General features: G+C 33.8%; 1 protein-coding gene across 2 annotated transcripts in view; it reads right to left on the bottom strand.

The window, feature by feature from the left end:
- The window catches only part of SPOCK3 (SPARC (osteonectin), cwcv and kazal like domains proteoglycan 3), a 466,791-nt gene that overhangs the window by 162,739 nt on the left and 291,454 nt on the right, over positions 1-12,598 (bottom strand). For both annotated transcript variants that reach the window (XM_073892466.1, XM_025874422.2), the window contains exon 5: positions 10,693-10,816. In XM_073892466.1, coding sequence (XP_073748567.1) covers positions 10,693-10,816 — 124 coding nt within the window. The remainder of the gene's footprint in view (positions 1-10,692; positions 10,817-12,598) is intronic.

The raw sequence follows: 12,598 nt of genomic DNA on the forward strand, positions 1-12,598 counted from the left end.
TGCACCTCAGCAGTGGTCTAAGAGAACTTCACCTGTTTAGGAAGCAACACCAGTAGATCAGGTAGCTCTCAGGAAACTTACATCTCTCCTAAATGAATCTATACGTAGTTATTCAGTTCCACGTGGCATACTGGACGCATTTTTTATGAGCACCTTCAAGAATTTCTCTCTATAACACAAAGTACCTGATTAGAAAGAATCTTAAGTAATCAATGATACCACATTGTTCCTAGAAGGCATTCAGGTCACCCTCAACTCAAGTGGGAGTCTGTGCAATCACTAAAGCATCCTGCCAAGTACAAAGACTAAGAGAGAAAATTGAGGCAAAAGCCACCTAGATTTCTAAGGTAAACCTTGATGATTTATGGGGTTTGTTCAGGTGGTTGGGCCAGGACCCCAGAGCAGGAAGGGAGACATTGTTGAGGTAAATATTGTATGTAGATTGGTTTCATTCTTCTGCTTGGAGCTTCCCTACTGTTAGCCTTAAATAAATGCTGCATGAGACAAATTGAGTGGATTTGGTCCCAACATCTGTTGATCATGTTAGTTGGAATGGTTGATGGAGCGGTGTATCTACAGGTAAATTCTCTGGAAGCCAAAAAGATGTGGAAATGAGAAATAGGGTATTGTTTGGAGGTAAGTCTCCATGGGTCACTCATATTTCTGCATATCTTGCAATCAGAGGTCTTGGCTGTTTTGTTCTGTACAATCTTTTCAAGGATTTTTGTGCAGAAAATTTGGACAATATTTTCTCCTGAAGTACTTGTTTTGAATTTTTTAAAATTTTCTTTCAATAATTTAAGTGTACTTTTAAAATCCCATTAATCCTTTGAGATAATTTTTGTTGGTGTAATGATATAATATTTTAAACTTTTTTGGTCTGGTTAGATTTTATTTTGTTAATCTGTCATTTTACTACAATGTGTCTAGATTTGAATTTCTTATTTATCTTTTTTATCTTGTACACATTGTAATGTACTTCCTGTATTGTGAATTCATGCCTTTCAACATTCCTGGAAAATGTTCAATTTTTCTTTTATTATCCTTCTCCACCTTATTATTTCTGGTTTCTCCTTTTATATTTCAGAACAATTTTTTTATACCTTTTCATTCTACTTTCTATTCTTTATTTTCCTTTTTGGATCATTTTTCTGAAGTATTTTCTGAAATATCTGAGCTGTTTTTCTGAAATACACACAAACATATATAATTACATATATAACAGTTTATGCTTCTTACATATATTTTCTGTTTTATACATGTAAGTCTATATTCACATACACACATATACTGTAGGTCATTAATTCTCTTCATGTAATCTAATATTTAATCTACCCATTTAATTTTAATTAAAAAAATTATTTTAATTGAATGAATTATATTTGGTTTTTTTACAAATTTAATATTTTTTGAAATTATATTGGTTTTGTTTGTATATTTCAAAATCACTTTAAGTCTTCTGGTTCCATACAAATTTTAGGATTATTTATTCCATTTCTTTGAAAAAAGTGGATGGTATTTTGATGGGGATTGCACTGAATGTGTAGATTGCTTTAGGTAGCATTGACATCTTCACAATGTTTGTTCTTCCAATCCATGAGCATGGAACGTTTTTCCGTTTCTTCATGTCTGAAGAGACCCCGAATAGCCAGAGGAATGTTGAAAAAGAAAAGCAAAGCTGGTGGCATCACAATTCCGGACTTCCAGCTGTATTACAAAGCTGTCATCATCAAGACAGTATGGTAGTGGCAAAAATCAGACACATAGATCAATGAAACAGAATCGAGAGCCCAGAAATGGACCCTCAACTCTATGGTCAACTCATCTTTGACAAAGCAGGAAAGAATGTCCAATGGAAAAAAGACAGTCTCTTCAACAAATGGTGTTGGGAAAATTGGACAGCCACATGCAGAAGAATGAAACTGGACCATTTCCTTACATCACACACAAAAATAGACTCCAAATGGTTGAAAGACCTAAATGTGAGACAAGAGTCCATCAACATCCTAAAGGAGAACACAGGCAGCAACCTCTTTGACCTCAGCCGCAGCAACTGCTTCCTAGAAACATCGCCAAAGGCAAGGGAAGCCAGGGCAAAAATGAACTATTGGGATTTCATCAAGATAAAAAGCTTTTGCACAGCAAAAGAAACAGTCCACAAAACCAAAAGACAACCGACAGAATGGGAGAAAATATTTGCAAATGACATATCAGATAAAGGGCTAGTATCCAAAATCTATAAAGAACTTATCAAACTCAACACCCAAAGAACAAATAACCCAATCAAGAAATGGGCAGAAGACATGAACAGACATTTTTCCAAAGAAGACATCCAAACGGCCAACAGACACATGAAAAAGTGCTCAACATCGCTCAACATCAAGGAAATCCAAATCAAAACCTCAATGAGATACTACCTTACACCCATCAGAATGGCTAAAATTAACAAGTCAGGAAACAACAGTTGTTGGTGGGGATGCGGAGAAAGGGGAACCCTCCTACACTGTTGGTGGGAATGCAAGCTGGTGCAGCCACTCTGGAAAACAGTATGGAGGTTCCTCAAAAAGTTGAAAATAGAGCTACCATACGATCCAGAAATTGCACTACTGGGTATTTACCACAAAGATATAAATGTAGGGATCCGAAGGGGTACGTGCACCCCAATGTTTATAGCAGCAATGTCCACAATAACTCAACTGTGGAAAGAGCCAAGATGTCCATTGACAGATGAATGGATGAAGAAGATGTGGTATATATACACAATGGAATATTATGCAGCCATCAAAAGGAATGAGATCTTGCCATTTGCAACAACGTGGATGGAACTGGAGGGTGTGATGCTCAGTTAAATAAGTCAATCAGAGAAAGACATGTATCATATGACCTCATTGATATGAGGAATTCTTAATCTCAGGAAACAAACTGAGGGTTGCTGGAGTGGTGGGGGGTGGGAGGGATGGGGTGGCTGGGTGATAGGCATTGGGGAGGGTATGTGCTATGGTGAGCGCTGTGAATTGTGCAAGACTGTTGAATCACAGATCTGTACCTCTGAAACAAATAATGCAATATATGTTAAGAAAAACAAAAAGAAGAAGATAGCAGGAGGGGAAGAAGGAAGGGGAGTAATCAGAGGGGGAGACGAACCATGAGAGACGATGGACTCTGAAAAACAAACTGAGGGTCCTAGAGGGGAAGGGGGTGGGGGGATGGGTTAACCTGGTGATGGGTATTAAAGAGGGCATGTTCTGCATGGAGCACTGGGTGTTATGCACAAACAATGAATCATGGAACACTACATCAAGAACTAATGATGTAATGTATGGTGATTAACATAACAATAAAAAATTTAAAGAAAAAATCACTTTAACTCTTTAAACATTTCACACATTAAAAATATTTTACATAGTATTTGTATGTTTCAATATACCTAATTGTTTGTCTGATGATTTTAGTATTTTGGATATCTGAAACTTAAACATGGTTATGCTATTATTGTTTTGTCATTGTTCACTCTTGCTCGTGTTGTCTTTTCTCATTTTGTTTATTGGTTTATTTCTGTTATATAAGCATGTCACTTCCATTTATAATATTTATTTACTTTTGTGTGAGCAAAGAGTTGGCAAAATAAAATCTGGGGAATCCTTAGGAACTTGAATTACCAATACTTTTCTACAGAAAGAATTTATGTTGGGGTTCCAAATATCAAGAATACTGCCTACATGAAAGTCCCTAAATTTTACTTCTTATCCTGGAGCTTTCCTGACCTCTGCTTGGAGGTAGTGTAATCCAAAATCCCAGATGCATAAAGAGCAGGTTCAAAGCTATACATATTATACCATAATAATAGCCTTATTACCCAAAGCTACTTCAGAGAGAAATAGGCTACTTTTCATATTCTTAGTTCTCAATGACAGATACTTTCCGCTTTATTTTTACTGGGGGTATAGCTGTTTAGATGATCTTCTAATTTGTATACATCACAATATTTTCATGTAAAACCTACTGTAACATTCTTTTGCAAGGTGTTCATCTTCAAATTTCCTGATTCTAGCTATTGATTGTCTTTTTTTTCCCTCCTAGTTTCTATATTATAATTTCTTGCCTCCCAGTTTCAGTTTGCTTTTGTTTAATTGACTTGCTTCAGATGCAATAGGATATTTAATCCATTGCTAATTCACATAATAAAGCTAATTTCCTTGGTAAGTACATTTAGGGTGGAGGGAAATTAAAGGACATTACAACATACAGTGATCATAGAGTATTGTGGGAAAATACAAATTTGCCCATGTAATCACTGAAAAAGATATGGCAGCCACATACCACTGGATCAAAATCTTTTAGATTTAGATTTATTGATTATCAATATTTCAAAGACAAATGTGTGAAACAAATATAGATTTGCCAACTTTTCATCTTCCTAAGGCATTAAAAATAATTAAATAAATTAGTAAAATTACAAAAAAACCTATAATATCACTTGAGTTTTGTGCAAGGCCACTATAGGACAGTCACTAACACAAAAATAAAAAGGTTAAAATCTCAAAATCACATTAAAATATAAATTTAGAAGTTAGTTAAAACTTTATCCTACACTCTGAACGGCAGCTACCAACATATATAACTCAAGAGTCTTAAACAAGCCAAGAAAGTATGCCTATGTTTATGTTAAGGTTAAAGAAAGAGTGGTATAACATAATCAATAGAGCAATCTCCTGGAGAAGAAGGGGCAGATATTTGGAGTATGGAGAGAGATTAGAGCACTAACATTCAAAAATACAGTGTGCTCGCTTAACTTCAACAAGTCACCTTCCAAAGATAATTATGGTATTAGAGTATATTGTAGTAGAAAATAAAAATGAAGTTAAATTTCCTCAATATAATACAAATTGCAGAAAAATGATTTAGTGAGTGAAACAATTTAGAAGCAAGGCAAAAATGTCCATTGCCATAGCAATAACATGTTGCATTATTTATAACTGAGAAGGTGGAAGAATTGTCTGAATATTTAACAATAGAAGCAGTTAGTTTGTTCTAACAATCCTTTTATAGACATGGCACATGGTTTTCATGTTTAAACCTAATTTTCTTAATTTTCCTTTTTTTTTTTGGAAAACAAAAATCATTCATCACTATAAATTATTTCCCTTACCTTTCTGTGTGCATTTAAATACACTAATAATATGAATGAGTATATATAAATGCTAAATGCTCAACACTTTATATTCCATACATATAGAATATTCTGAGAAGAAAATAAATCCAGGATTGAAGAACAAAATAATTAGAATTTATTTTTACTCAAAGTTTTCCTTATGAAATTTCCTTATGAAAACTCAGTGATTATTTATAAATAACTTGGTCATATTCAGCTGATTAAGAAATTATATTTCACCTTTATTTGGTAATGATATTTAACCCAAACATGTAAGATTAACAGAAGAAGAACATATTAGTTAGTTTCTCCTGAATGAATATTTTTTTGGTTAACAAGAAAATTACATTGGAAGTTCACCCTCAGTTGACCTCCAGGGAAATAGTTGATGTCCATAGCATGCTAAACACTGAACACTAATAAATGATTCCAAACTTCCTCATTTCTGTAAGCTGAGTTTTATGCTTACCACCACTTCACTTTTTTCATTCCTAAAGTCTGTTCCAATAAAAGTTAATATCATAATTATATAATTTAACTAAATATGACTTAATATGCTTAAGTATCTGTGCATAATACAGGGTTGGGTTTCCCTGAAAACAATGTTGAATGTCTCGGATCCAATGAATGTGAATATTCTTTACAAAGTTCATATCCAAATAAATATGTACAAAAAAATTCTAAAAGACTGGGAATTGAGTTTTGTAAAAATTAAATAATATTCTACCCATGAGGTTATCTTTTAGACTCTTGCTCCATTTTAAGTGAAAATTTAGGAATTCACTTATTTCCCAACAACTGAAGACAACAGAAGTTGCATTTTGTGCTTTGATATATGCTGATGTGGTAGGAATGGGGAGTGTTGGAAGCCAAATCAATGTAAGGACAGGAAAGCTTTAGAACTCCCCACAAATATAGACATTTATCTCACAGAACATGATATCTTATCAGGCACCTGCATACTGTGTAGAAGTTTGTACTAGATGTCCTATTGAGTTCCTTTCAAATCTGAGATTTTATGATAAAGTTCAGTCATATTATTTCCTCTAATGTTCAGTGGTCTATTAAGAGCTTCTCCCAGTCAGTGGTTCTGTTAACATGCTGTAGTTATAATCTTGATTAAGCTGGCATACCTAAGCCAAAAATACAACTTAGCCTACACTGAAAAGCAGTTCAAATAGAAACAGTGTACATCTATTTCTGAAGGTTGATTTTAAGATTACCTCAGCTTAGACAAAGTATTCAGAGGAAGGTACAGGACAATTAAATACTAAACATTAATAGATGCAACACATCAAAATGGTGAGGTGTCAAGAAATTTGTTATCTTTTAAAATGTACAGAGGGCTACCAGAATTAGCAACTATTATTAAGAGAAAGTAATAGAATACCTCAAATATGGACAAAATAAAGAAAAATAAGACATAACAGTAAAATGTTGAAACAAAATGGGATTTTTTCAAGATGCAACAAAAAGTAAATGCTTCCCCATTAATGTTATTGTTGGTCTAGTTTATTAAAAAACATAAGAATTCAAAAGTAATCTGTAGGGATGCAGTAATCTGAAGGGATGCAACAGTGGTTCTCAACTATGCCCACACATAAAAATCACCCAAGGAGCTTTTAAAATTCAGATTCACAGGATCCCATCCCAAAACAATTTAAATAGCATGTCTGTAGCCAGAGTTGGAAGGTCCAGTATAAAATGGTTAAGCTTTCTACCTGCCTTCCCTCAAAACACACACACACGCACACACACACACACACACACACACACACACACATGCAATTTGTTATAAACGGTGTTAGTTCCCAAAGAATTCACCATTATTAAGCTCAGTTGCCAAGCAGAGCATGACTAAATATGAAAAAAAAAAAAGTTCAAAATCATCCAGTGTGTTGTCCCCAGGGAGTTTATATTACCGATGCCATGCTGAGTTCTAAAACATTAATATTATTTATTGACTTCTTCCCAGCAAATGTAATATCCAGTTCACACCAGTCAGTGACAAATATATCCATGGTCTAATATGGATACTATATTGGAGAACAATTCCTAGTTCTTACTGAAGCAATACAATCAAAATAGACTTTGCCTGAAGTAAAGAGACAAAGACCTTTATCTTTTGTGTCAATTTCAGGAACAATTACCTCTCAAATAACCTTGAACAGACTTATATTTTTATTTTTCTGGCATTGCTGAATTTAAAAGAATTCAGAAAACATTTGTTCTTTTAAAAAGAAAGATGAACTAGGATTCTATAAAAAGTGGTAATCGTTTTTCTTAACAGGAAAAATCAGATGTTACAAAAATAGTTCTCATAAAAAAATCACAAAAGTCCCAATATTTTTTCAAGTAAATCAATTTTTTCACAGTTTTTCATCCGTTCCTTTGTCTTCTTGTGTATACACTTTTAAAATACTCTGCTGAGGATTTCTAGACAAGCTGACGAGTTCAGAGCTTGAACTCCAATAAAATAATTATTCCAAATTGGTCACACTGTGTAATGAGATGTACTTTCCAAAATTATATCTTAGGGCATTTGACTGAAGTCTTCCTTTGGATACCTTGTGATAACCTTTTTCTCACCCCATCCCTCAACTCCTGCACCTGTTATACTTTGTAATGACCTCATCTCCAATTAAGTTGTACGGTGGAAACATGATTTCTAACTTCCTCTCCATAAATTGAGCCAAAGGTAATGAGGAAACATTGTGGAGCTAAAATAGAACCTGAAGGAAGATTATTTGTAGTAGTAAAACAAACAAACAACTGTATATGCAAGGGAATCAAAATATAGAAAAATGATTGGAAGACCAGGGGAAGAAGACTGGGCTTCCATCCTGGATGTAAGGTCCCACACTCTGGGCTGGTATTACCTGGCTTCTGGCCAGTGTTTAACATATCAGGAATACTTAGCTGAGGGATTGGAAACCTCAGGTAAGGAGCTTCAAGGACCATACTAAACCTAGAATTTGGAGTTCACCATTCCTGTGAATTCAAATGCCCATGAGTCCCCCAAAGCTGTTTAAATCTCCCCCTGTCAGAATTTGCTAAGCCTATTGACAAAGTTGAGTAAGCCAAGAGCCAAAATAAATATCTGTGACCCCTGCACCAATCTTCTGTTTTCATCTCTGGTAAGTAGATGCTGGAGAAATAATAAAATTACCATTTCAAGAAGGCATTTGTTTCTGTGGTCTTTGTTCTTGATCCAATATCTAAATAGCCTAGGGCAATACTTTGTTTTAGAGAAAAGGGGAAAAAATGATAAGGGTCTTATTTTGAATTTCCAATCCTATAAACTTTTTAAAAAGTATTATTAAGGGTTGTTTAGTATAAGTTCTTACTGGGCTAAGATCTCCATTTAGTTTGCATTGTTTTAGACAGCTCAGCCTCACTGCTCTAAGATTAGTATTGGTGGTCCAAAGTGGAAAACTCACCAAGTTAAATTAGAATCAGTAGAAATGAGGATGGTGATTTGGGATTTACTAAAAGTTCATATTCATTTGAACCACATACTTTCCACATCTTTTTTGTCAAGGCATGCATTGAAAGTGATACATATGCAAAGAAATATTAAAACAATAATTCAATGGTTTATTATTCAATGGATTACTCAGAATGGTTACAATTCAGTGGATTACTTAGAATGGCTTTATTAACAGTATTAATAAAACCATATGATTTGTAAGTTGGGGGGGCTTCGAGGATGCTTAGTACAAAGAAGAATGGGGAAACCCCATGGAATTGGAAATATATATGTGAATTAATCTACTTATGATAGGTATATTTAATCTTGGGTGGGAATATGATTGCATTTCTCCAAAATCATCAAACAAGGCCTCCTGTCTGGTTCCAAAAGGAAGAAATCACTCATGATTATGTTTGTGTTCTGTGAAACTAAATTCTAACAGAACTGATCACCAACTAGGAACATCCTTAAGAGACCCCCAAACAGGTGGTAGACTAATGTTGGCTCGCTCCAGGGACACTCTGGACACAAACATACTAGTACCTCTAGCACATACACTTCTAATGTTGAGAAAGACAGGCTTATCCTAGCTAGATGCTGGTAAAAATTACAGTCTCTCCCTTGATTCAACCTGTTCAACCAACAGTGTACATCGAGTACAATTAAGATTAAAATTTGCTTGCCATGTAGCTCTACCCACCAATTTGAATATTACAATGTGCAACCTTTGTTGTCATTGAATAAATCAGTATCATGATTTCCACATTATCATGTAGGATTTGATAATATGAGATAGATTCATTCTCCCTTGTGCCAAAAGCATGAATTTTCTTAACTTTCAAAGCTGAGATTCTGGACCATGGTAAATTCATCAAGATCAAGGTCATATTGAAATGACCAGTAACAGTCTCCATTCCCTCCTAGCAATACACACCTTCAAAACCTCAGCAAATTATCACATTGCAGCTTCACCAAGATAACACAGTACTTAGCACCAAATAAGTACTATGCATATATTTATTGACTGGATGAATCTATTTTATCATTGCAGTGCTATTGTTAAGATTAGTGATTATAAATACAAGTGTATCTTGTGAGGACATATTTACTAGGAGAAGGGATGGTTCATAAAAAGGTATCTACAAAACAAAATGTTCAGGTAACTAAAATTTTTTGGAACTCTCCTTGCAGTAAGCAAACTCAGATATGAACTGAAGTAAAATTATTTTGTAGTTTTCATGTATTCTATTTAATGTGAATATTCATCTTGTTCCTTAGTAAGATATTAATATGTTTAATAAAAGGGAAAGGTCCCAATGGGGACAGAGTACAATGTTACATTATCTTTTTAAAAAAAGATATAATTTTTAAAAATCTAATTTCATAAATTTATCTGGCCCCAAAATTTCATGTAAGAGCTTGTGATACTACATTCTTTCCTGTCACATAATCAAAGAAAATTTATCACTGTCTTATTAGGTAAAGGTCTTAAAAATCTCCTATATAACTGAGTAATATGGGACACCAAAAAAAGAGGCAGAATAATGTAGAGGAGAGAATAGAGACACAAAATCAGAGATGGCAACAAATCTTGATTTCAATGTCAGTAAATATGTGAAATTTGCTATATCTTTCTGATCTTTGGTTTTCTCATTTGTTAAAAGGAATTTTTAGAGGCTTTTTAGTAATACTATTGGAAATAACATATGAGATAAAAGAAGTAATGATAATGACAAATGGTAGCTGCTATTGTTGTTATAATGATAATAATTGTTAACATTATGGTATGACATGGTTACATTTCTGACCTCTTTCATAGCAACAACAAACAAAATGTTGCTTTTAACTGTTCAGAGTGTTCATAACTTTAGTATTTCAAATTTTAAAAATTCTGATATAGGAGAAACCAATACACATTAAATCAGATTCCAAACCAGTGAGATTATTTGCATTGTTTTAAAAGCTAAATAAATTATTTGGATGACTACATGGGAGAACTAATAATTTATTCATTTTCTGGTAAATACACATTACATGTTTCATACGAAATGACTATAATTGTCTTTACCTGAGAAGAGTAGGTATGACCATCTGAACCACACACAGGGTTGGTATAGACCACTGGGCACTGCTTGCAGGTGGATGATACGGGACCCCTCCGTTGCTTATGGCCTACTCCTGCATCTTTCATGCTGTTAAAACAACAACAATAACCATACTTAGTGAATTTTTTAAAATACATAAATTGATATTAACGCCACGCCTTTTCTTTATGTCATTCCAACTCTTGAAGGCGAATTATATATTTTTTAATTTTTTATTGTTATGTTAATCACCATATATTACATCATTAGTTTTTGATGTAGTGTTCCATGATTCATTGTTTGTTCATAACACCCAGTGCTCCACGCAGAATGTGCCCTCTTTAATACCCATCACCAGGCTAACCCATCCCCCTACCCTCCTCCCCTCTAGAACCCTCAGTTGTTTTTCAGAGTCCATCGTCTCTCATGGTTCATCTCCCCGTCCGACTTTCTCCCCTTCATTCTTCCCCTCCTGCTATCTTCTTCTTTTTCTTTTTTCTTAACATATGTTGCATTATTTGTTTCAGAAGTACAGATATGTGATTCAACAGTCTTGCACAATTCACAGCGCTCACCATAGCACATACCCTCCCCAATGTCTATCACCCAGCCACGCCATCCCTCCCAGCCTCCACCACTCCAGCAACACTCAGTTTGTTTTTGAAGGCAAATTATAAACAGTAAACTCCATGTTCATTTTTAATGCATTAATCAATATGGTATTCTTCATTATAATCTTTTATTTCATATATCAAGATTTTCCCATAATAAGATAAAAATATATTCTTTTGAAATATTCTGCTGGTCACATAGTTATGTTTCATGATACAGATTTTTTGTTTTAATTTGCAGCTGTGATGTATTTTTGATAATCCCTGAAACAGAAGCAACAATTGCTTGGCAATAAAGAACTATTCCATTAAGAAGAGTAACTGAAAAGAACACCTAATTTCCCAGGTATACCCAATGTACCTGAAAATAAGAGAAGCTTATTTTGAGAGAAAACAACAATAAAGAACTTTTCCAGCAGTGACTAAAATTTAGAAAGCCAAATTAGTAGGTTTAGTGATAGCCAACCCTTTTTTTATTATGTAGAAATACCTCAAATAGATCCATTTTGAGGCTTTGATTTAGAATAACTTGGGAAAACCCATTCTTTTCCGTTACTGACACTTAGAATTATTTGTTTTTCCACTTTGTAATCAAACTGCTTATTGCCTTGCCTATTTGTGTGAACGGTTTACATACAGAGGGTAAAGTGCTAAAAAATAATAAGCAAAATAACAGGGAATCTATTCAAAAACATTTAATATTTAGAAATTCTTTAATAAATCAGTACTCATTCATTAAAATTGTTTGTAGAGAGAGTAATTTGATGTGTCTACTGTGATGAGAAAAGATGTTTTACTTGAAACATTTGCTTCTGTTTGCTTTACATTTTTTTCATGAATAAGGCAAAACTACAAAAAAGTAATCCTGAAATACTATTAAGAAATATAGTAATATTTTTATTATAGGGGAAGAAGTTCAAACTATGTGCTTGAAATTTTAATAAAATTTGGATAGACATTGAGAAAAAGGTTTTTTATCCTCTCTTCCTCTCCCCCACAACCCTGCTTCTCTCAAAGATTTTTCATGAAACTATCATAGCTCTTAAACTTCTCTTAATGTCAATTTTGTAAATTTTGCCAAAAGACTGCTTTAAAATTTTGTCTGGCCACAGAGTTCATGTGATAAGAATAAAATGGGAAAAATAACCATGCTGCTATTACTAATTAAATAACTGGCACAAAATTCTAATGGGAATTAAAACAATAATTGGAAAACTTGGAACATTATAACACTACAGACTTATAAGTTGCAGAAATGGAGAGCAGAGGGAAATAAATA

Source organism: Callorhinus ursinus, unplaced genomic scaffold (genome assembly GCF_003265705.2).
Source record: "Callorhinus ursinus isolate GAN/ISIS: 27379988/994484 unplaced genomic scaffold, GSC_fseal_2.0 scaffold4, whole genome shotgun sequence".
Classification (NCBI taxonomy): domain Eukaryota; kingdom Metazoa; phylum Chordata; class Mammalia; order Carnivora; family Otariidae; genus Callorhinus; species Callorhinus ursinus.